The sequence below is a fragment of the Porites lutea genome, chromosome 8 (assembly GCF_958299795.1).
Source record: "Porites lutea chromosome 8, jaPorLute2.1, whole genome shotgun sequence".
NCBI lineage: Eukaryota > Metazoa > Cnidaria > Anthozoa > Scleractinia > Poritidae > Porites > Porites lutea.
The window spans coordinates 16,127,265-16,152,898 of NC_133208.1; the positions used below are offsets into that span (position 1 = coordinate 16,127,265).

Below are 25,634 nucleotides of genomic sequence, written 5' to 3' on the forward strand. Positions count from 1 at the left end.
ACGTCATAAGCTAACTAATCGATTGCGCTACGTAAGACGATCGGTGTTTTGTTCTTTGTCACGGAACTTTGCACGTAAATATGTTGTGGTTTTATGTTTTTTTTTAATCGAAGAAAAACAAAGTCCTTCAGATTTTTTGTGAATAAAATCGCACTAAGACTCATTTGATAAGACTAATGGAGATTTTCTTAGTTTGAAAGAGAAGCGATCTTTTTGTTCCTACTTTTTTTCGTGACATCGACATTGTCGATTTCCGAATGATGCAAAATTGGTACCATGCCTCGCGCGCTTTTTAAAAAACAACATGGCGACCTCCGTCTGTTAACTTTCCTTGGCTCGGTGTAAGCCGTAAAAATGAGCAAACGAAAAGCACAAGATCAAAATCCAAACAGTGATTTTTGTGACTTTCTCAGCGGTGGGGCTCATTCATTTATTGTTTCTATGCATGGCTTCATTTGTTGACCCTTTTGGCATATCAAAGCTCAAGGTTACTTCCAAATATTTCAGTAATATTTTTCGGTTGTTCCGGTTTCCAAACAGCCAAGGGCACTTTTGGCCGGCAGGAACATATCACGCAAAAGTAACTTCTTTTCCCAAAGAATTAAATTAACCGTAGTATTCTTGTTTATAGGCTAAATTTAAACTTAATGTCGCGATTTACTTTTGATGATATGAGCCTTTTTTATACTAATCATGAAAATCGTGTTTCTTTGAATTTCAAACGTTTTTAGAGCTAGCGGAATACGAGAAGAATGTATCGCGTCAAATACACAAATACAATGCATACAGGTATTGCAAATAGTAAATTTTCTTCAATACAACACAGTAATATAAAGTACAAACAGGAGCAATAGATAACCTTTAAGCATTTGCTGGACTGTACAGCAAATTAGTTCTGTGTGTATAATCTTTTTTGGTGAAGAATTTTCTCATCAAAGCCCTCTATTCCCATGGAACAGGTGAGAAAAATAGGAGACTTTGATTAGAAAGACTAATATGTACAAATATTGTATATATTATTGATGAATGTTGCACAAATATTTATCTCTCTCAGCTCGTCTAGAGCCTATATCATAATCTACCAAGGCATGGAAGGCATATAGGAGATTCTTGCTTAAGGCATTTTAATATTGCCCTGTATTTAGCTGCAGCTAATGGCTCTATCAACAGATACAGAAAGAAACTAATGTGTAAGTTATGTTATATTGTGCTCACAGGAAGGCAGCATCTGTATTAGCCAAAAATCCCACAAGGATCAAAAGTGGAGAAGAAGCCCGTAAATTGGTGAGAATAGGTATACTAAGGTATACGTCTGTTATAATGGTAGATTGATTGAGTGACAGAATGGGCTGCGGCTCATCCTTTTTTCTTGGTGACACAGATGTTCTCAGAACTCTTTAATCAATCAACAAAATTAATTGTATTGGCCCCCTTTTTCTGAATTATTTTCTGGACCTGCCCATCCATCAGGCTTTTCGGAACCATGTGTTTGGTTGGGGGGTTGGGGTCTGAGTGGGGGAGGGGTGGGGATTTTCACCTTGTCTTTCCAGTGTGCAAAAAGAGTAGTGTCCAATACACCTTGGGCCAGAAGATTTTGCGATCAGGCTGGTAATCAATCCTGCCCATCATCATCAATTTTTGGGGGGGCTAGTTATATTGACTTTTGGGCTGGTACATGCTAGCTGCAGTTTGCCCAATCAGCAAGCTGTAAAACTTGCTTTCTTTACTCCCTGCTTCAGTTTGTTCTCTCCTTATTTTTGTAAATTAATGCGTAAATGTACCCTCCAGTTTCCTTTTAGTGTCAGTTTTTCCAGCATGTTAACTCATATGGTCTATCCCTAGTGTCTTAATTACACAGCCACTTTTTGTTTGTCATGCAGCTGGCTACTAGTGGCCGAAAGGGGGTGTCTCACGGTGTTGAGGAAATGTCTGTAGGTTTAGCTTTCATTTGATGATTTGACTATTGCTCAGTGTCTTTCCAACCTTTTGTAATACATCATTAATTTTGGTAATCACGTTCATCTGTAACACCAAGAAATTAAACTTTCGCAAGAGGAGTTGCATGGTGATACAATAATGGCTATGTAAGAGACCGGGTCCATCTTGTACCCGTTTGGAAATTCCAACTGGTTCAGATTGATGTGAGAAAAAATAAGAAAGAGGATGAGAAATTGGTGGGACATGCTTTACCTTGAACAGTTTCTTTTACATGACTGTGTTATTATTAATTTATATTTTAATTGCAACTCAAAAATGATGAAAAGGTGGCAAGGTTACCTAAGAGAAACTTGTGAATAGACTGACTTTTGGATAATTAAGACGGAATCCCCCAGGAAATTGAGTAATTTTAATTGTCACGGTGGAAAGTTGTCTGTTCATTATAAATGTTTTGATTACATACATTACATTCACTGACAGTACCTTTATCATTGACTTCTTTGCTTGTTTTCATAATCTTTTAAGCCTGGAATTGGAGATAAGATTGGGAAAAAGATTGACGAGTTTATCAAAACAGGCAAGTTGGAAAAGCTTGAAAAGGTACTATAAAAATATACTACAGTCTTCTGTAACTTAAGCCGTTTTCTTTTCAGAAAAAATCTGAACAAAGCAAAATATAACATCTACTGAAATCTCCTACCAGTTTTCAGCACCGAAGATTCCCGTTTTGAGGAGATATAAAGCCACCAACTCCAGTTCTTCTAGCCATCCATTTTTCAGCTGCGACAAAAACCGTTGTACTTGTCAATTTATGCAAGCATTTTAGATTTGCCACCACATTCGCACAGGCAGTTTGCCATTGGAGATAATGAGAAAAATAAGACGATTACCATATTTTTCTTCATCATGGTCCCCAAGTGATAATCTCACTGTACATTCAGCATAAAGTTCTTCTTCTTGTAGTGCTAACTTATTCGCCCTAGGTTTTTGATTACTCAGTTTCTTGCAATAAAGCTTTGAGTAATAATATCCTTTCAGATAGGAGATATAGTCCTTTAGCACTCTTCCCCCACTTGTGCATCAACTTTCCCAAATTGTAGCATAGCATTTTAAGGTTAAATTTGACCAGCATCCTGTGCAGCGAGTTGCATGGTCATGATTGACTTCAAACTTGCAGATATAAAACTTGTGAGCTCTGAGGCATAATTGCTGAAGTTGGGAAAAATCTATCATAGGATTTTGAAGTTATTTGCATTTTTTGTAAAAAAAAAATGAAGTTTTAAATGTATCCCGATATCTCAGGTGTTTTTATACCTACAAGAAAATGAATAACATTTTCTTAAAGTTCCATCATTTTTTATTAAGGATGCCAAAAATCATCCAAATCAGTCAAATCATTCCTGCTGAAAAACCTGATTCAAAAACATAACCAACACCCATATAAATAGGTTCGCACCACCTTACAAAGCATTATTTTTTAGTACCAGTTATACAATACACTGTATATAGTACCAATAAAATAGTCAAGTCTGTCTTGATTTTTTTCTAGATCAGAGGTGATGAAACTACAAAAGCAATTCAACAGTTAACAAGAGTATCTGGCATTGGGTCAGTATTAACACCAGCTAGTTGCTTTTGTTACGGAAGAGTATTGAGTGCTTATAATTTGCTTACTTGATGAAGTAATGGCTAAAGCCATGTTCGATAGCCTGAGAAAACAGCCAACTTTTTTTGTTGTCACCTTTAAACAGGGTTCGTACAGGTCATGGAAAACCTGGAAAGTCATGGAATTTAAGAATTTCATTTTCAGGCCTGCAAAGTCAATTAAGACTTGAAATAATAAGGATATATAATTGAATCATAAACCAAGACTTCCATTTCTGTTGGCTAAATGATGGATCACAAGTGTCAAGGCCTGTGCAATGAATTTGTTTCTTCAACTTACTTTGTTTTAGACCTGCTGCTGCCAGAAAATTTGTAGATGAAGGAATAACATCACTGGAAGGTTAATATTGCTCCATTTTTGCTGTGCACATGAGTTTTTATATAGTACGTGGTCTGATGTCACAAATTAATAACTTGATACTAATAATAAGTACTTATTAACAATTATATTACCCTCTCCCAATGAATCAAACATTTCAGATTTAACATTACAAGTTAGAAATACCAACTTTGGCAGGAGAGGAACCAGCTGAAAATTTTTTAGCCATAGCTAAAACATTTAAGTTGAGATTGACTGGTGTGAATCAACTTCCAGGGCTCAAAATTGCAACTGATACAGTTGCCAATGCGACTAACATTTTTGCCTTGGCGACTAAAATTCTGATTTAGTTGCCACTTTGGCGGCCAGATTTCTCTAAGATTTAGATTTAAATTAAAAGAGTGAGTTAAAACAAACATTTTATCCTCTCTTGCTTTGCTTTCATCATAAAACATGCACCAAATTGCACAAACAAAGCCAATTTATCTCCAAATTTTTACCGTCTTCTGTCCATGATATTTTAAAACAATCAAATACAATGGATTGCACCATACTAGGAGCTGCATCATCATTATACAAACTGGCGACTAAAACTTTTGCATTTGGTGACTATAACATTATTATTTCTCCAGTTTGTCACCAAAAGGCGACCTGAGGATTTTTTTAATTTTGAACCCTGACTTCATTTGAACCTGGGCAACTAGGACTATAGTCAACCTGAAAAACTTTTATTTGAGTGTCAATGTATTTTGAACCAAGACACTTTATTGAGGACACTATTTTACATTTCCTACTACAGACAGGGTCGCCACTTTACATGGTCATCCAAGCAATGCAAAGGTCTAGCCATTTGAAGGAGCAGTACTTTCATTTCTCAGTTATTTTAACCCTTTAAACCCTAAGATCAAAGTTTGAATTCTCATTTGTTGCCCCTATTTATTTCCTACAGAAGTAGTGGGAAGAAGTTGATAACATATCAAGCACATTCGTAATTTGTCTTGTGTGATCATGTCCGTAATTCTCATGACTACTCTGTTGTACAAAGCATTGATATTACAAGGAGAAGTTTGATGCTGATCACTCTTAGGGCTTAAAGGCTTAAGACCCCGAGTAATGGTCCTGCCCAAGAGATCAAACCTGCAACATCCCGTTCTGCAGTCAAACGCTCCACCAACTGATACACGAGCTAATCCTGCTGTGGTTAATGCTGAACTACGTAACTGTAGGGTATCTAAGTTAGACTAGCTTGTAATAATAAAATTATACTCCATTTTTTTGGTTCCATGTAGGTTTGAACCAAGTTCAAGACAAACTTAACCATCATCAGAAAATTGGTTTCAAGTATGTTGATCACAAGGATTGTTCTTGTCTTCCATTCAGTACTGAGTGGAAATTGTTTTTTCACTCTGTTGCATGGCTCCCTAAGAAATAATAGCTTTTATCTGTCCTTAGGTATGTTGAGGAATTTGAGAAACGGATCCCACGAGAGGAGATGCTAAAATTACAGGTCTGTGATAAAACCTTGAACTGCTTTGTTCATCTGCTTTGTTATCCTTCTAGAATAGCTCTGCTAATAGGCCTTTTGCAATAGTATAGTTGGTCACATGATCAACTTTTTGTAAACACAAAAACAGTTCTCTTTTAAACAATTTTGTTGGCAGGAACTGAAAGAGCATATGAAAATTAGGTAACCTGTAAATAATCAGCCTTATATTTCAAAAACAGCGGCTGCAACAGCCGCTAAAAATTAAAAGGATTTATATAGGAAAAACAACTCTTGCCACCCAGTCACCCTTGAATGGCTTGTCATACAAATCCTTGTAAACTTTGAAAGTTTCATTATGAAACTCACATTACATATTATGAAACTCAAATTTTCTTTTGTTGATGAGAGAAAATTTGAGCCCTGTAGACATTTGGGACACTTTGTGTTTCAGGCGAAGAAAATGCAGTTCAGGTTGCCCCCCTTCCCTCCCCCCCACCTTGCACAGTATTGGGTGTTACAAGACAAACACCCTTTGCATATCTTGGACACATTAAGGACCTCAATTTTGTTCGGGGACGGGGGGAACCTTGTTAAGGCCGTGTTTATGAGTGTGTATTGCCTGTTAAATGCAAATTCCATACAAAAAACAAACTATCTGTCTGATCAACATACTTGAAACCAATTTTCTGATGATGATTAAGTTTGTCTTAAACCTACATGAACCCCCAAAAATGGAGTATCATTACAAGCTAGGCAAAGCATGAAGACATTCAGCAGGGCATTAATCATATAAGTGCAGCTTGAACGGTCTTTTTCCCTTACCACTCTCTTTGTTCTTTACCAGCCTCTGGATAGGCCTAAAAGGTTTACTTGATTCAAAATATAAACTTTATCATTACTCGTTGGCTAATTTTGTAATTTCAAAAAACTTTTGAAATGTGACTATTAGTGTTGTAGCTTTAGGCTTCCAATGTCTAATTTTATTTTCGTTTAAATAAGGAAATGATCATGGAGAAGATTGCAGAGTTTGACAAGGAAATTATTGCAACAGTTTGCGGTAGTTTCAGAAGAGGTATTGACAATGGTCTTTTATTGTCTGATGATTGTAACAACCCAGAGGCAGATCCAGGGGGTTGGATTGGGTGGCTAGCTACCCCCTTTTACAACAGCCCAAGCATACAATTTTCAAGTTTCTCTTCCAACAAGATTCGTCTCCCTTGTTTTGTTTTTGATATTTCTCACTCCCTTGCTCTTTCTCTGTTTTCCACGTCAGTGTAGACAGTAAAATTTAGTAGAAAAAAAAGACCCATAATTCATCTTCACATGTCTTAGTATAGAGCTGGTAGTAAATGTGACATTTGACATTGGCTTACATGGGGTGGACGGACGTACGGATGTACGGACGGTCACGTGATTACCAAAATTTCTCTCATCTCATTCTTACTCATGGTGCTATGCTGCACGCGCTAAGCACGCGCGAACGCTCCCCTATAAGCCCAGAGCTTATAAGCGGCAGTTTATTGTATCTCTGATGGTAGATTGCTGACATATCAATTTTTCATATATCATCAGGTGCCACCTCCAGTGGAGATATTGATGTGTTATTGACACACCCATCATTCAACTCAACTGACAGAGATTTTGATAAGGTCAGTAATAGTATACAGCATTAAACTCATCGCTAATGATGAGCTTGGGAACTGGTGCCTTAAAGGTTAGTGGGGGGCCAAATGCAATAAGCAGTGAGGAGGTATCCATGGCAACCCTGGAAGCGGGAACCACCCCAGGAGCAGCCACTAACCGGCACCGTCACACTGAATAAATTCAGTGGAGATATTTACCTAAGAGAATACTTACCTGAGAAAATACTTACCAAACCACCAGGCAGGGAGGGAGGAGAGGGAGCAAGAATCCGCAATGATTTGCAAGAAGGCAAACATTGATCCGCGACTATCAGCAAGAATCCGCACTGATTTGCAAGAAGGCTAAGAAATGATCCGCTACAATCAGCAAGCAATGCTACAATGCAAAGCAACACTAGCAAAAGGGCACACAAGGAGCCCTGCAATTCCCCGCGGGCTGCCCCGTAGGTCACATACTGAAGTGGGAGAAGACTGCTGGCCAACTCGCTCGAGTTTAACTTTGCCTAAATGATATTTAGCCACATTTAAACTCATCGCTAATGATGAGCTTGGGAACTGGTGCCTTAAAGGTTAGTGGGGGGCCAAATGCAATAAGCAGAGAGGAGGTATCCATGGCAACCCTGGAAGCGGGAACCACCCAAAGAAACCCGTCTCCAGGTGCTTGGAGAACGGAGGGACCCGTCAACAGGGTGACTTGGTACCTCTGATCACCCAAACAAATCCCCAAGCACCAAACAACTTCCACAGCTGCGCAAATTACGAAGGCACTAACCTACAATTTTGTAGCTGATCCGCAAGCTGAAATAGGCAAAAAATCCTGAACCAAGACAGATGGCTGCCAAGCAAGCTACCCCGGGAAGCAGTGAGGATTGTGCAGTGACGGGATTCTGCATGGAACTGTGGAACGCGCTGAAGCTAGTTTTTGTGACAATGCAGCTAGCGAGTCAGCTAGTGATGTCATTGTAAGCAGGCCGCGCCCCTGCAATTTTGCTTCTGTAATAAATCTTTGTTTCTTTTGGTTGGGTATCCAAGGTTGCCTAGCAACAATGTGGCGACTACGCTCCAAAAATCTAGCTGATCTGCCAGCTGAAATAGGCAAAAGGTCCTGAACCAGGACAGATGGCTGCCAAGAAAGCTACCCCGGGAAGCAGTGAGGACTGTGCCGTGAAGGGATTCTGCATGGAACTGTGGAACATGAAGCTAGTTTTTGCGAGAGTGCAGCTAACGAGTCAGCCAGTGTCCTAATACAAGGCTGATAAGCGTTGTTGGGCCAATGGCCCATTGATTCAGAATCCCACTGCGAGCAGCGACAGAGGCAGCTCCAACAGGAAAGCTTGGGGAGAAGGAATTGCCCGATATCTGAGCTGAAGTTATGATCTGCCTAAGCCAATCTGTAAGAATAGTGTGAGTGGGAGGCTGCCATTCGCAAACAAAAACAAGGGGCCAGACGAATACCCCCTAGAAGCAGGGAATATCATCATAGCGTGCACTGCATAGAGAGGATGCTTGTCAAGGCCAATGTGAATGAAAAGAGCCTTTCCGGGGCGGGTCTGTCTTGGAGCCCTTGATTCGTATGCGCAAGGACAATGCGGCCGATGAAGAATCCACTGCAAAGTCCGGGACACTCAAGTGGAGGGATGACGAGTAGCTAGATAGGTTAGGTACCATGAACTCAGACGCACGCAGGAAGCCTAAGTACCCCAGAAACGAGCTGCCCAGAACATCTGATGATCTGGAGGGCCGAGATCCAAAGACTGCGAGGTAACTAGCATCAATTAATCTCATCCCTTATAAGCAGCTGCATGGACGAAGGAGTACCCTGACAGCGCTTGATGCCATGAATGTCCCTTTGCAGACGGAGACAATTTGCAAGCAGATGCGAGCACCCCTGATCCATGTGGAGAGCTCTAAAGCCTGATACATTAACCTTAATCAACAAATGCTGGAGAATCCTGGCCAGAAACACAACAATTAGACAAGGCGTCCATTCGTCCATTAAGCATGGAGACCTTGATGGGTGCAAGTTGCCAAGCTGTCAGCAGAAGGAAATGAATTTCGCTTGGGCTGATGCATAGGAATGCCGAATCAAGGGAGCCAGGCCACGAGTACGAAAGGAGTAGCACTGCTGTTCTAAATCAGGGAAGTCAAGTCGGTAAGCAGGACGAGAACTCCGCATCGAAGCTGGACAAGGCTGAGTATTTGGAGCCAGCTGCCTGGATTCCTGCCAAATACAATGAGAGCCAGCATCAGCACTCTGATTCATAACACCTTGCACATGTTGGGAGAAGCTATGACGTACCACTCCAAGCAGCAAAATGCGAAGCAACCGCATTAAGCAGGGAACTTTAGAAGTCCTAGCATTTGAGATGTGGACAACAGCATCGTGGTCAGAGCGAAAGAGTCATGCTTTCAGCCCCAGTGGTGGCACCAAAAAATGTGGGAAGCAATTTCTGGCAGGAACAGCTCCTTATAAGCGATAGATTGCTGCTGCTGAGCAGGAACCCGGGACCCAGAAGCCTTTTAGGAACATTCAATAGCCCAGTGATCCAGCTTCATCCAAAGGAACTGCCACATCAGCTTTAGGGAGCAAGCCTGGAAGGAGCCAAAAACCAACCCCATTCCACTGTGACAAGAACTGATGCTACCAAAGCAAGTCCAGATGACACTCTCTGTTGAGGCTAATCAGGTGATCCTTCTTGTGGAAGCCGCGCAAAAGGTCGATCATGCAATGTAGGAAGGCTCTTCCTGGCCACACCACATTGGCAGCATAATGTAGATGGCCAAAGAGGGACTCCAGTTTGCGTCTGTTGCACCACCTATGCGGAAGCCATGAGCTTATCAGGCCCTGCAAGGCCGATAGTTTGTCTGTTGGCAAGCGGGCAGCTTGATTGATAAAATCAAATTCAATTCCCAATACTACAAGCATCGTTGCAGGGCCCTCACAGTTCTCAAATGGAGAGCTAGGCATGGCCATTTGCAAACTGCTAGCGCGGTACTCATGTTGTGCACACAGTGTGGGGAGGGGGAGACAACGGTCACGAAGTCATTCAGAGCAAAGCAAGACACAAAGCGCCTTTCGTGAAAGAGAATTGATAATTTAGTCATGTGATGTCGCCCGGAACACTTGAGGATCGTAAGCAGAGTCATTTGGCTTTGGTCATAACTCTTTCTTTCTATTGGTTTGGTATCCGCACTTGCCTAGCAACAGTCATGACAGCGTCCCAATTGAGCTCAGCAGCGTGATGTCATTGTCAGCAGGCTGCACCGCTGCAATTTTGCTTCTGTCATAAATCTTTCTTTCTTTTGGTTTGGTATCCAAGATTGCCTAGCAACGATGTGGTGACTACGTTCCAACTGACTGATTTTTTGGCCCGTTTTGGCCGTCAAGAAATAATTTTGGCTAGAAACATTGACTGCAGAAGTACTTTCCAGAATACATTGAAGCAATTTGGGCCAGTAGCTTCAAAATAAGAGCGAAAATCGAGATACAAGGGCATTTTTCAGTGCATCTCACTTCGCAGACGAGTTTGTGTATGTCGCGCAATATGGTTCTCCAGAGTGTTTTGTTCAGTTTGGCTTTTTACCGTCGAAACGTTTTTTGTTTTTTTTTTGAAATCTAGTTTGGAATTCAATTCACAGCGTGGCCCACCCAAGTGTATTGGTGTCCTGGTTTCCTCGCCGATAGATCAAAGTTTCTGCTCTGTACTGGGGCAAAGGAACAATAATTGCAAGCGAATTGTACTGTTGTGGTGGTTGCAGTTGGTTTTTTTTTGTTTTTTGTTTTTGTTTTTTCATATTGCCGCCGACATAATGCTAAATATGCTTCCTAATACACTTTTAAATAACACCATACAAATTGTAAAACAGCAGAAAAATGAGAGAAAGAACAAAGCAAGGACCTTCACGATGATGTTGGCAGTGGGTCGCCCAACCAGTTCCTAGCCTCGCCCGACAGGGCTTAACTTGAAGGGAAGCTACTAAAACATCGAGTTTCGCGAGGGTTATTGCGAGATACGCATTTATTATCTAAATAATCATGCAATGCACTTGAGTTAAAAAGCAAGGGGTAGAACGCTTGGACATGAAAAGCTTACCAGTCTCAAATTTGTTGCGGCTGCATGCTTGCTAGAGGCCCGATCGTACGCTAACCACACGCGGCCGGTGAACGAAAAATGACGTCAACACGAGACAATACACTAAAAGGCCTCCAGCCAACCGCCAATATCGTCCATACGCCGTTTTGGCTTTTTAGACGCTCGGGGGGAAGGAGCAACGGGCGATACCGGCGGCGAAAAAGTTGACACAGAGAAGGGACAACAAAGTTTGGCCTACCTTGCAATTGGTTAACCGATCCGATGCTGGTAGCAGAAATTGGTGGGGAAACCAAGACTAGACGCAGCCAGATCCAAAGCTTGAGAATGCAAACGAACGTCGTGGGAACGCCCCCAGCCACGCTTGAGGCTACCGGAACGCTTATTGTAAATGTAGTTTGTTCGGCTGAGAGCGCTGATTTAACGGCAGCGACCACGGAGGCGCGGCCAAAAAGGCAAAGGACGGCACGTCCGGAACGCTAGTCAGATGCGATGGGCTCCCAAACATCGTTCGCAGAAGAAGGAGGAACTTCTGGGATGGCACCCGTTGTCAAAGTGGGCAGTCGTGAATCCAGCGGCAAAAACCGGCCGCAAGGCTGTTGTTTGTGTTACGTAGAGACATGCGGCGAGTAGAAAACGGTGTGTAACGGCGAAGACGGCAAGAATCCACAATGATTCGCAAGTAGGCAAACATTGATCCGCTACGATCAGCAAGAATACGCAATGATTCGCAAGTAGGCAAAAATTGATCCGCTACTATCAGCAAGAATCCGCAATGATTCGCAAGAAGGCTAAAAATGATCGGCTACGATCAGCAAGCAACGGCGAAGACAGCAAGAATCCGCAATGATTTGCAAGAAGGCAAACATTGATCCGCGACTATCAGCAAGAATCCGCACTGATTTGCAAGAAGGCTAAGAAATGATCCGCTACAATCAGCAAGCAAAGCTACAATGCAAAGCAACACTAGCAAAAGGGCACACAAGGAGCCCTGCAATTCCCCGCGGGCTGCCCCGTAGGTCACATACTGAAGTGGGAGAAGACTGCTGGCCAACTCGCTCGAGTTTAACTTTGCCTAAATGATATTTAGCCACATAAAAAATACTCCTACAAATAAGATCCTACATATTCTCCCTAAGTAGCTTAAACTCATTAGTGTTCAACCTAGCCTGTTCACAGGCCCTCTCTTTTCTCTTTTGATGTTGTCTAGCGCGCGTATGGAAATAAAAACCGCGAGGGATTTATTGTCCGCAAGTTGAAGGGGAGTGGGGTTGGGGAAAAAGAGAAAATAGTTCTTTTTTTTCTCGCATTCCAATTCGCTCTCGCGTGCGAACGAAGCGAGTGCACTGTCGAATTGTCAAAAAAACGCTTCTGTGGACAGGCCATGTTCAACCATTCTTAGTTGCAAAGTATCTTTGAGAAGGAAGTATCGAAGATAGCAATGGTGATGAGTGTGAAAACCTAAACCAAAAGAACTGGTCACCAAATGGCGACCAAGCAAAAACTTTAACTTTGATGGTTGATTATAAACCTCACTTTCAATTATTTTTTTCCGAATTGGTCGGACTTCATCAGCGATGTGAGAGCATCAATTTGCTCTTATATTCTTGCTGTTATTTGTAGAAAGCTCTTCTTCACGGTGTTGTGGACTCGCTCTCTAAAGGAAGTTTTGTAACTGATTCTCTATCCTTGGGGGACACGAAATTTATGGTAAGGAAACCGTAAGTTAAAGAGACATTTATTCATTTGACGCAATTCTGTGTTCATTCTTTCACAGAATTTATTTGTTAATCAATAATTAATTATTTAAATGCGGATTAAGTTAGTCATTTATTAACTTAATTTTTTGCATTCGACGCAGAGAAAGCAGTCCTATTCTAAGTGATCCCGATTAGGGCACCGCTTGTGGTGTGCTAGAAGTTTTCTGACACATTTATAAAGAACAAGATTGATTGACTGGTAGCTTTTGTTGCGGCACTCCTGTGTGTCATAGCATTGCATAGGCAGTCGTGTTGCCCAGACCAACACAGTTAGTATGCGGCCTTCTTAGACTTGCCACAAGTCGACAAGCGAGCAGAGCGAGCTTTTTAGGCCGCGAGCGACGAAGTCGCGAGAGGTTAAATGCGCCAAAGGACTTTTTTGAAAGTCTAGAGGCCTTCTGTGCGAGGGGTTCCGAGTTTGATTCCAAGGTGTAACGTCAAATCCTTGTTTCGACTTCTTTCGTTTGCTTGTGGCCTTGACTAGCTGAAAGTATCAGTAAAACGGAATACTTGTGGAGAGAGGGGGATAAAATGAGTGCACTGTTAGTCTGATGCCGACCTTTTCGATCTACCGACGTATAAAATTAAGGACCCTCTTTTCACCCTTCTGTTTTTTGCAAGGGGTGGTTCAGGATTTTGCTGACCGCCGCCATCTCTTACGTACGATGAGCTTTTAACGAAAACGACTTTTCTTGTTTCCTTGTTTATTCGTTTTTGCTCAGTGCCCTTATCTATCATGTATGTATATTTTATGGTTCAATTTTTTTCTTTTAACAAATAATTTCCAAAACTCAGAGCAAAACAGTTTGAAGCAAAACGAAAACTTCATTGTTTCCTGCGACCAATTAGGAGACACCTTTCGGGCAGCTGCTACACTACTCTCGATGGTCTCCTTGACTCGGCGCTTGATGGTGTAATTTTCGTCAGTTAAAACTTCAACATTGTGTGGGTTGATGTTATGACCCGTTGCCCGGCAGTTGTCGTTTGTTAAATGTCTTCGCTAGAGCAGACGAACAACGTTTTGGGTAACGCAAGTTTTTTTTTAATAGAATAGAATTGAACCACAATCTTCATACAGTCAAAACCGTGTCAGTGACTATTTTGTACACATTTCATTGACAGGGAGTCTGTATTTTGCCAAAAGCAAAGGAAAAGATCCACAGAAGGATTGACATTAGGTATGTAGCTTCTCATTGTACATTCATAGGGAGCTTAAGCAACAACGAAGGCGACGGCGCTATGAAAACGTCATTTAGAAAGTGAAGTCGCGCTGCTTCAAACTGTATCGCGCTAATTCTATCTCGTTTAACTCGTCGAACGTTGGCAATTTTTCTGTAGTTGAATTCTAAAAGACGGACTATCAAAGTTCAGGAAAGCTTGGAAAAAAGAAAGTCGTTGTCTAATGTTCACGTCCACCACAAAACGTGAAATTAGGCATTTTCACGTCGTAGTCGTGCAGTGACGGCAAAGAAATGTACAAAAAAGCGTGATGCACGTGCAAAGTTGTTATTTTGCTAATGTAAACCTATTGCCTTTTTGCCGTTGCCGTTGCCGTTCCCGTCGCTGTCTTCGTTGCTTAAGCTCCCTAAATTAGTGATCATCAAAAAGCCCAAGTCCCTCATGTTTATTCCAGAGTACCTAATTTCCATGAAGCAACAAGCTGGTAGTTTTGCAAACTTTTAGTTAATAGAAACTAAACGCCCGACCTTATTACCGTGACATCTTTAGGGACTTTAGACATCACGACGGCGACGACAACGAGAACGTCAAAATAGCAATAGGTTGAATGGGCAAAACAACGACTCTGCAGGTGCATCACGCTTTTTTGTACATTTCTTAGCCGTCACTGCACGACTACGACGGGAAAATGCCTAATTTTCCTTTTCATGGAGGACGTTAACAAGCGACGGCTAAATTTTCTTTCTCTATCTGAACTTGAATATGGCTCTTAGGAATTCTGCTCAAAAAGAGTTCGCTTGCATTGGCAAAGCAAATGAGTTGGAGTAATCGGGACAGACATTGACACTGCATTGAAAATTGCTTTTCAAGCAACGTTTTCTTGGCCGTCGCCGTCGTGGTATCTTAGGGCCTGTTTACATGGAGTGGGGGACCCCGGTCTAGTGGGGTAGGTTTCTTTTGTTTTGTGTTCCCCAGAGCGTGAAAACAAAAGAAACCAACCCCACTGGACCGGGGTCCCCCACTCCATGTAAACAGGCCCTTAAACTCGCTATTAAAGGGGCTAGGTCACGCTATTGCTTTCTTTTTAAAAAGCTAAAACTTGATGCTTTCAAAACAATTGAATTCCCAAACAAAGTGGTCCAGTTTTGTTAGTCAAGACCATTTTTATGCATCGAAACTTTTTCCTGCCGTCTTTTGCAACGGATGGCAACGGTGGACACGGATTGAAACCTGAAAAAGTTGAGCCATCCTTCTCAAGTATTAAAGGCGCTGTGTCACGAAATTCAGCCAAATAAGGAAATTACAAAATGGCCATTAAAAATAACCGCTTAAACGTTAAAGAAACGTTATAGTATTACAACAGAAACAACAGATGCCACGGATGGGCAAAACTGAAGTAGATTGAAACGGATTGAAATTAGGGTTTTTGAACGCTGTTCAGCCTAACAGCTTTTCAATGTTGATCCCTACTGCTTTCAACTTCAAAAATAATGCTCAGGAGACATATGTGTTTGTCTCGGATCTCTGATTTTGTCATTTACATGTAATTTCTTCCCTTACTTTAAGTTCCATAGCGATTTAGGGCAAGTAATTGGCAAAATTAAAGAAAATTAACTGGACTGCCGTGACACGGCCCCTTTATTGATATGCCTGCCGAAAATTTCACCAAAATAATTATTAGGGTGCGTGCTCCCTGATGAAATTTGTTTGAATTATCTTACTCATTACTCTAGAGGAGCATTTTCTTTATGGGTAAAGGTACTTAGTCATGACGTCAGCACAGAATTGACCTAAAACCGCAATATCCTCGTGATAAAGTCCCCTTAGGGTGATGTTGCATGAGACGATTCGCAACGACGATTTTTAGCGCAACACAGCGTCGTAACATTGTTGCGAGATTGTTTCGAATGATTACTTTTTCCCGCATTGCAACCCTGTGTTGTGCTAAAAAACGCCTTTGCGAATCGTCCTGTGTAACATCACCTTTGAATGTGTGTTTTCTGCCAAGGTAATGCCATTATTGGCTTTCCTTCATTGAGATTCTCCTTTCCGTGAGTTAGAATACGCACTTTCATTTCAGGGTATTAGCGAAAAAGGTCTTACCCCCAAAAATTCAACGTGGTTGAAAGAAACCCATGTCCACATCCACACCTCATCTGGACTGGCTATCTTCACACCAGAATCATCTGAACTGAGGCAAGATCCCCATCACAGTCAACATGATTCTATCATTATCATTTTTTTTTATAAACCCGGCCTGAGGTTTGTCCACGTAACCACCCACTCGGAATGACTGGCGTTCTATCAACTGAGTGGCTTAAACGTTTGAAACAGACTAGTCTACAGGACAGTCAGCGTATCTTGGTCCTGATATTAGCTCCTTTTATTTCAGACTAATTCCTAACGACCAGTACTACTGTGGAATTCTTTACTTCACCGGTAGTGATGAGTTTAACAGGAGAATGCGCCAACATGCCCTCGACAACGGGTTTACTATCAATGAATACTCCATAAGGTATGTTAGTATCATCATCATCATTATCATTGTTTTCGCTATTATCAATATCGTCAAAATAATTAAGATTATCTGCGTCAACACTGTACCATTATTCATATTTTCCTCATTATAATGATTACAAGTTTAATGTCATTGCTCACATGTCTTCGTTATAATCAATTGTCTTTCCTCTCATCTTTATCTCCAAACCGTTATATACCGTCCTTCGAAAAACTTTACATGTTATAATGCTTCGAGAACATCATCATATAGGGCTCGAAGTTGGCCATCGCATTAACTTACCAATTGTGAGAAGTATTCGGATGGCGAGTCAAAAGTACACCCTTTAGAAGGTTTTTTTCAGTAAAATCAGAAACCCATAAGGGGTTGTTCAACCCCTTATGAGTTTCTGGTAAAATCTCTTGCAAAGAGCCTGTGTGATCATCATCATCATCATCATCATTATCAGCTGCAGCAGCAGCAGTAGCTTGATCACTTAGAAATCCACAATATCGATTAATCCTCACGTTCCACAGCTCCATCACCGTCAACAATGTAATATCCGTATCTTCACATCCTTAGTGTCCTGCGGGATCCCTTTCCTTGGGCCTTATTGAAATACTAATTCTGTCTTTTCTTCCTTTTGTTGGATTTCTCAGACCATTGGGGAGTACAGGTTAGTCATGTTATTTGAATCTTTACTTAACCAGAGCGTCCATACTTGTTACAGAACTGTCAACATTTTGCTTTCGTTATCATAGTCTGGGACCAGGCTCCTTGCCGGGATAAAACGACGAATAACGGGGCGAGCCTGCCGTTATTCGCCATGTAGTCTGTCCGAGGGTTAAATTTTTCATCCGTTCTTTTTAGGTGTTCCAGGGGAACCCATACCTGTATCAAGCGAAGAAGAGATATTTGAAATCATTGGCATGGAATACAAGCAACCTCACGAGAGAAATCTTTAAGCAGTGTTTTTCAGCAAAAACATTCGTAATGGACTATGCTACAGGTGAACTAAACAGTTGTCGTAGGTCATGTCGAAGTTGTATGTATTACGGGCCTGGAACGAGCACGTAATCCGTTATTTCTGACTACATAGACGCCTAATGTTGGGTTGAAGGTGTTCTCTGGCAGAAGCTTCTTAGTTTAATTCTCATAGCCCATTTAAACCAAGAGGAATAGTGATGCCCGCACATCGCCAAGCACAAGTCTCTCTCCATGAAAATATGCGCGCAAAGGAAGGTGGGAAGGAGACGGCTTTCTTCTTTCTCCTTCGCATGGTCTCTTGTGGTTCGTCACCGCGTTTCGCGCCTGCCTCTGTGCGACAAAGAAGTGCCTGAGGAGTAGCTAGTGGAAATACCTGGAAGAATACAATATAAACTCAAAAGTGAGAAAGTAGAGAACAGTCGTAGTCACAAGTCGATAGAAAAATTACCAAAGTAAGAAATTTAATGGCGTTAAATACATTTGTCAGTCCATTAAAAGGATTTTTATGAGAGCGGCATAATGTGTTCTTCCTTTTTTGTTTTGTTTTGGGGGACGAAGTTTGTCCCAGTGTCCTGCGCAACTTGGTAGAAGGCAAAAAAGGGAGCGATTTCGCACCAAAAAAGCCCCATAATGCAACTCGGAGCAAAACCGACCTAGCCTCAATCTTAAAATAGCCGATTCACTATTTTGGTGTTGCCCATAATACTTCCTATTTACCCCCAAAACACTTTGTATGAACATTCATTTTAACTTGAGAAAGCAGCCGACATTTCGCGACGTCACCACTTGTTTCCCTGCGAAATGAAGCCTGGGAAACGAGCGCAGAAATTCCATACTGATGACGTGTTACTACCCAGATCTGGATAGTGCTTCTGATTGGTTGAAGCAAGTTTTTAACCAATCAGAAGCACTACCCGCCTAATCAGGGTAGTGACACTTTACTGGTATGGAATTTTTTTGTGCTTCTTCCTAAGACGTCATTTCGCGGGGAAACCAGCGAAATGACCAGATCGTATGTCCCAAATATTCAGGGGTACCCAACGAGAATATAGTACAAACCACTTAAACATAGCATTGTTAAACGTATTTTAGTATTTAAACGGTAGATATAGGCATATTTTTATCCCCTAAAAATTTTTCATCTGTTCGGATTTCCTAGCTGAAAGTCTAGTGATCCGAAAATGATAGGGATCAAAACTTACCTTTTCGATAATTTCAGCCAGAAAAAAGGCTCCCGAAAATTCTAGGTGACCTTTTTAGGGTAAAAATCCGTTAAAAATGGGCATTACACCATTTTTTTAGATCCTTGAATCCTAGGAGAGGCCGGCAAGCAATAAATTTTACAACAAATGTTCTAAAAGTTCTAGATCTCAAATCGTGTTCCGAACAGATATTTTCCGAAAATTGACGTTGGGTGCCCCTGAATATTCCCGTCTGAAAGAACAGAAATGGTCTGTTCCATTTGATTTCGAACCAAAATTTCCGGAATTTCGGGCTGAATGGAAAGTGCCCCTGGCCTGTGTTCTTTAGCCTGTGAACAGGCTCTCTGTTTAGGGCCTGTTCACAGGCTATGTTTTCTTTATCAGGAAAAGGAACAAACACAGCGGGTCCCTTAATCAAACGTGTTAATTCGCTCAAAATAGCCAACTTCTCCATAAAACTCATTCACAATATTAGCAAAGTAAATATCGACGATTTGATTGAAAATCAAATGTTTGTTTACCGTGGTCCAACATTTGTTTGTGTAAACTCAATCCCAGAAGTGTTATGATGCGTAAATGAAGTAATCAACGTGTCTCTTTATCAGCTGGTTTCTATGGTGATATTTGACAACCAAGGTGTCAGACACGCGCGCACTTTCGCAAGCTGTGGAGAAACTGTCAAAAAGTGTCCTCAAAAAGTATACAGGAACGTTAAGTTCTACGAAAATATCCTTCCTGTTAGCATTGTATGCTGTTAACTAGCAAGAAGGGTATGGATGCAGATGGAAAATGGTTTTCACGGCCCATGCAAGGTCCCTGCAAGCGATGAGTTTGATTGCTTTTGTTCCATTCAATTCCTCTCAAGTGGAAGCAAATATCTTGTGAATGAACGCAGCAGCAATCGTAGTGAGTATTGAACTTTAGGCTAGATTATTAGATCAGAGAGAAATGCTATCTAACACCTTTTAGTCGGTAAATATTTTAGTTTTCTAGATGCTGTTTACAAATTACACGCAGAGAGCTTAAGTGGCGAGTTTATTGAAATGGTGCATGTAAGCTTAAGCTTAATCTTATGTTTATTAAATATAATCTCCGCGTGTTATTTCTTTAGACTGAAAATGGGAAAAGACGATCGATCCAAGGACAGAAAACAGCATTTACTTCCCTTTTTGAAGCAAACGAGATCGAAGAAATCTTTGAACATATCACAGGTAAGCTTTTAAAATTAATAAGCACCAGCTCATGCACTGTGAACGAAGGAAATTCCGTTGGTTTGAATTCGCTTCTTGCATACTAGTACAGTCATTCAAATCGTGGGAGAATTATTGATCATTGTAGACGACCATACTCCACCAAAATCATTGTTTTAAACAAACAGAAAATAGAGTTGATGTTTTTTGACAATGCGTATGAAAGACTGGCGGAAATAAAAGGTAAAAAATAAAACGCATGTCATTTTTATGTACAGTGTACGCTTAGTTTTTTAAATAAGTTGAATTGTAAGTCCGCAAACTCACAGTGATAATATGAAAGTTTATAGTCTTGGTTTGACTTATGAATGAACCAATGTTAAACCGTACTTTATAACTCATTAATTTCCATTTAATATTAACTTTGTTTTTTTGCCTGTATCTCTGCTATTATGAATAACACAAAAAGGAATATCATTAGTTTTCATGTAACTCTTTGTGCTCACTGGATGTCCTGTTTCTCACATTTGCATGGTTTAAGTGACACAGTACAAATCACCAGCCTGGCTGCAGATCCAGGGGGTTGTTCACAAAACACACATGAAGAAATAAGCAGGGCCGGTTGACATTAAGATTTCCCCTGGCTACTAAGAATGTGGCCCCTGGCTACTTTCACTGGAAAATAGAAGAAAAATAGAACCAAAAGAAATCCATCTAAACTGTTTGAATCCCCGCCTCCTTGTTGTATTTATCCGGCACTTTGAAATCTATTAGTGACAACCCTGAATAAGGCATGCTTTGACAAGCTAGGCCTTCAATAAGCCCCTAAACTCTCTTGGTCTTAGGCAGTTATTGATTTTCACTTTAACACTTACAAGAATTGCCTTAAACTTCCACCTACTTCAAAAGTTATTGAAACTTCTTCTTCACAGCTTAAATTGGTCTTTACTCCAGGGGTGAAGAAAGTGGGGCCAAGGGGGGAGACTACAATCAGGAACAAAAGTAATCAACACAGTTGTCTAAAACGGGTGCTTTTATCAACAATTTCATTCATTTATTCTTTAAATGCCATACACCTCCCCACCCCCCAATCAACGTTGTTAGTAAAAGAAAGACTCAAGGGTCTAAAATACAACATTGGTTTTGGGGGGAGGGGGTAGGTATGTTCAAAAAAAAGGTCCATTTTATAGAAGTGTTTCAACACTTTTGTCCCTCATTGTAGTGTTCCGACAAGCAACATAACCTTGAACAAGTGGCTTAGGACTAGATGAAAGGGCAACAAACGACAGAAAGATGGGTTAAAAATCGACAGGACATGGCCTTATTCTCCACCCCCCAAATTGTGAAACAACCATATTTAAATTCAGACTAGGGACATATGACCCCCCCCCCCCCCTCCCTAAGAGGACCTCATATATGGCCTACATAGGTTGGGGCTGTTGAAGAGGTTTTGATTTCTGTGGGGGTTTTAATTTGTCTAGGATGGAGAAATTAAAACCAATTGTGAGTATGAGTTTATGGTTCATGTTAAGTCAGGGATTTGGTAGCTGTGATCAGTGTTCGGTGCATAGTTTAGAATGGGGCTGCAAAGTGCAGCTGATGATGTTCCTGTGTATAGACTTATAAGTGTTTTAGGATCCAAGCTTCTCACCCCCTCCCCCCCAAAAGAGCAATAACAACATTAAATCTATGCTACATTGTTTAAAACAAAAAACAGTGGCAAAGTTACAAACACTGTTATTTTGCAATAGATATATTTGCCTCTTTTTCTGTGTCATGGACCCCCTCTCGCCCCTACGGGGAATTATTAATTAAAAGTTAAATTAACAAAAGATGCTTCTCATAGGTTCCACTTCCTCTTTCCCAGGAAGTATGAGTCCCAATGCTGTAAGAAAAAAATAATAGCAAAGAGTTTGCATTTTAAAATTATGCAATATTTAGCCCTTGGGCTCTAAGGTGATTTTTAAAAAAATACCTCCCTACGTACCTTGAATTTGTAATAAAAAAGTGTTGTTTTTGATCCACTAATCCTTGTTTGTTTAAAACAAATTCCTCTTTTGTTCAATTAGTCCAGCAATAGTTATTGTCTAAAGCCCTTAATTAGTAACCCAAAACATCTCATTTCTCTCTGTCAAATATCAAATGAATTTTAATATAATAATATTATTACTAGTTAAAGTAAAAAATTGCACTACTTGATTTTTATACCTTATCACCCACTACAAAGACAAGTAAATTTCTTGATATTTAAGCTCATACCTGTTGTATAATGGAAACATATGTCCTGTATTTAGCATCCTTTAACTTAAAGCACCTTTATAATAATGATCTCCCCCAACCGAGGTGTTAAAAACTGCATCTATACCCCTGCTACTGTTTTTAAAATTCCCAATTATTTATTATAATGATGAAATTATTACAGTAAAAGCCCACTTAATGGACACCTGCTTGATATGGACACCTCATTATAGAGACAGTTTTTTGTGTCCTGGGAAAAGCAAGCCCTTGCATTTTCTCTGTAGCCCACTCAGTGTTCGACGTATATTTAACCCTTTAAGGCCCAATATCCACATACAAATTCTCCAAACTGATCTCTATACATTTCCTTAAAGAATAAGTTGAGAGAATTTGATAAAAGATCAGGTGATCATTTAATTAATTCTCATAACCTCATCTCATGATCATGTATGGGTATCGTTAGGAGAAAATTGCTGTTGGTCACTGTTGGAACTTAAAGGGTTAACAGGGTTTGACTGTATCAAAAGAAAATACATGCAGTCAACTCAATCCAAAAGATCAGCAGTTTATGGTGTTATTGCCTTGCTTATCGTTATAGGTATTATTTTAACAGGATTATGGGTTTGTTAATAAATAGAGGATATTACATGGCCGCACGGAGATACGAAATTTCTCTTCGCGTGTTGAAAAATATTTCACGAGTGAGCGCAGCGAACGAGTGAAATTTTTTTTTCAACACGAGAAGAGAAATTTCGTATCTCCAAGCAGCAATGTAATGTTCTATTATATAAACACCAATGAACTACCAAACCATTTCACTTTAATAGTTTTTTGGTGTGAAAGGCACGATTTATTATGTAGTCATAGCAACAGTGATATTTTCACATGTGAAGACTGATATCAAGTTTTCGCACGAAAGATCACCTGGTATTTCATTGGTGTTAATATAATAAATATTTATCTTACATTGTATGAGGGAAGAAAGTGCAATGATGCTGTCTGTCTTGAGTAGACATTGCGTTTGACGTAAGAAGTACAGTAGCTCCAGATGTCATTTCATAAATGTGGATGTGGATGTGGATATTGGATGTGTCATCTAAAAATAATGAGCTCAGTTGGTGGTCATTTTATATAGGAATATTTTTAAATAATACATTTATAATTTTAAAACTATCTTGTAAGAATTTATTAAAAATGAATGCCATCACTTTTATAGATATTCTATGTAGTTTAAGAATGAGTACCACTCATTAATCATATGAAGTCATTGTCAGTGATGGTTCAATATTTCAAGACAGACTGAAATTCTTGAGTGATAGTGTCTTTGACTGCTTTGCACCAAGTTTGAATTAGTAACTTAAAAAAGATCTATATTTTTAAAGTAAAACACATAAATTTCGAAATCTCATTTAGTTTATTTTTAAAACTATCATCTTTTACTGCTAAAAATCTACTTTGTACATATTTAGGTGCAGTAAATGGAGATGAATAATTTTACCACTCATTTCTCTTGTCTTTATGTAAATAAATTTATTGAAAGACAGATGCCCAACTGCTAGTGAAATTTCCATATTGAATTCATCAATTTTTTATGACCTTGGTTCAGAATTTCTGAATATTAAAAATATAGCTGTAACCTTGGCCATCAGTTTTTGGTAACTCTACGTCAACATTCACAGTTTGGAAAATAATTTGTGGATTAAAATCCTTGGATCCATCATGGGATCTGCTGTAATGCCCAAGCACAAAAAACATCACAATTCACCATCTGATGAGTGCCCTAAAACAGTATGTTATTGCATTTTATTTTTTCGTCAATGATTTTTAATGGTGCTTCATCAAACTTCTTTCATGGAAGTGAAATCAGCACACAACAATAGCTTTCATTATTCATTGTGGTCATGTATATTTTACTGTTGAGAGTAGTACATCTTAGAAGTATATGTTCAAGTACAGTGTATAATATTATTACTGTATACAAAGTACATTATGTCTGAGCAGTATGTAGACTCGTAAACAAAAACCACCTCAAAATATGTGTATATTTTTTTATAAAATTCTTCCAGTTTCTACTTATGCGCACAATTCTCCACAGAATTCGTGTCCTCAATTCTCAATTTACTTTTAAGAATTTTATGTGCATTAAAGTGACCGACAGGAAATATATCTGACTTGTTTTTGTAAGTCTGCACAGCTTGAGTTCGTCACATTTGACATCACTCTTTGGCAGGGATAAATATCTTCCTCTGATTCAGGGCTGTCATTAAGTTTTGAAGCAGCCGTAGCAATTGAAGATTCACCAGTAACATCTCACAAAAATTTATAGTGCCACCTTTATTTTTTCCACTTAGATCACCCGTAACATTAAGTGAGCTCAGCGGTAGTGGGTGTTACGGGTTGCGGCCCTTCATGACAGCTCCGAGATTCAGGACCTTCGTATTCATATCCACTTTTTTATGACTGTAAATTGTATAGTACCCGCTGCTTTAAATCTTCCAAAGTTTGCCTTGTACGCTTTATGATCAGACTATTTTTGCCACATTCACCACTCAAACTTTCCAGGAGAACCCCATCCCCCTGGGGAACCACATAACCCTCTGTGTCCCTACTCTTTAATCCACAGTATTGCGTCCCATCAGGACAGGCAGTTCTGATGTGACTTGTTTTTATTTGTGGTTTCAGAGCCCTGATCAAGGAAACCACCGCGGAGGAAATTCTCACTCAAACAGCACCTTCAGCAGTGGCTATTTGAGGTAGTTTATACCTGTCAGTTAGTCTAAAACGTGGCAAAATACTGAAATAAGTAGCAGAAGAACACTCTCTGGGGTTTTCCAAAAAATCATAGCCTTGGCTTGTGTTTGATAGGCTTTGTTTGATGTTCGTTTACTGTTTACGACTCCCCAAGTCCATCGCTATCAAGAGAGAATGAGCTTATTCTTGGTCGCTATTGAAAACTAGCATTTTTCACCACATTCAGTAGTGAGGTCCGTTAATTGCCTTTAAGCAATAATTGAAAGTGTAGCAGGGTAAAAAGGAATTTTTTTCTTCACAGCAAAAATGAGCTTATCTTAAAGTACACGGAAGGGAAGCCACTGGTACGAGGCCAACAGGTATGCTACTTTTGTATAATTTTTATCTTAATAAGCTTTCCGCGCCTTCCCCCATCGCACGTGTTTCGCACTCCACGCCCGCCTTGCGCTTGCCTTCGCTCGAATAAAAAACGCGAAAAAAAAAACGCTTGTTCTGCAGTGTAAAGCCTGCCGTGTGAATGACACTCATTAAAGTTTGGGGAGAATTTAACCTTGCTGATGGACGATTTTGGGAGAAACTAATTTTTGCGACCTGTAATGACTGGTTTTTCTTTATACGGAACTCAATAATGATAATGCTATTGATAATAACAGTGTTGTAGTGATAGGAGTGTAAAAACTTTTAGAGA

The 25,634-nt window shown here is 40.1% G+C and overlaps 2 protein-coding genes across 3 annotated transcripts in view; both read left to right on the forward strand.

The window, feature by feature from the left end:
• Positions 1 to 272: 272 nt before the first annotated feature.
• Positions 273 to 18,076, forward strand: LOC140946320 (DNA polymerase beta-like). Its single transcript, XM_073395420.1, has 15 exons — positions 273 to 415; positions 732 to 789; positions 1,218 to 1,284; positions 2,464 to 2,538; positions 3,488 to 3,546; positions 3,894 to 3,943; positions 5,212 to 5,263; positions 5,375 to 5,429; positions 6,408 to 6,480; positions 6,981 to 7,057; positions 12,766 to 12,852; positions 14,025 to 14,080; positions 16,474 to 16,596; positions 17,238 to 17,254; positions 17,449 to 18,076. Exons 1-15 carry the CDS (start codon positions 355 to 357, stop codon positions 17,541 to 17,543), a joined length of 1,005 nt encoding a protein of 334 aa, XP_073251521.1. The 5' UTR covers positions 273 to 354; the 3' UTR covers positions 17,544 to 18,076.
• Positions 18,077 to 19,434: 1,358 nt separating this feature from the next.
• The window catches only part of LOC140946115 (dual specificity tyrosine-phosphorylation-regulated kinase 4-like), a 29,831-nt gene continuing 23,631 nt past the window's right edge, over positions 19,435 to 25,634 (forward strand). For both annotated transcript variants that reach the window (XM_073395189.1, XM_073395190.1), the window contains exons 1-4: positions 19,435 to 19,673; positions 19,879 to 19,978; positions 24,878 to 24,948; positions 25,248 to 25,305. In XM_073395189.1, coding sequence (XP_073251290.1) covers positions 19,886 to 19,978; positions 24,878 to 24,948; positions 25,248 to 25,305 — 222 coding nt within the window. In that variant the 5' untranslated portion in view covers positions 19,435 to 19,673; positions 19,879 to 19,885. The remainder of the gene's footprint in view (positions 19,674 to 19,878; positions 19,979 to 24,877; positions 24,949 to 25,247; positions 25,306 to 25,634) is intronic.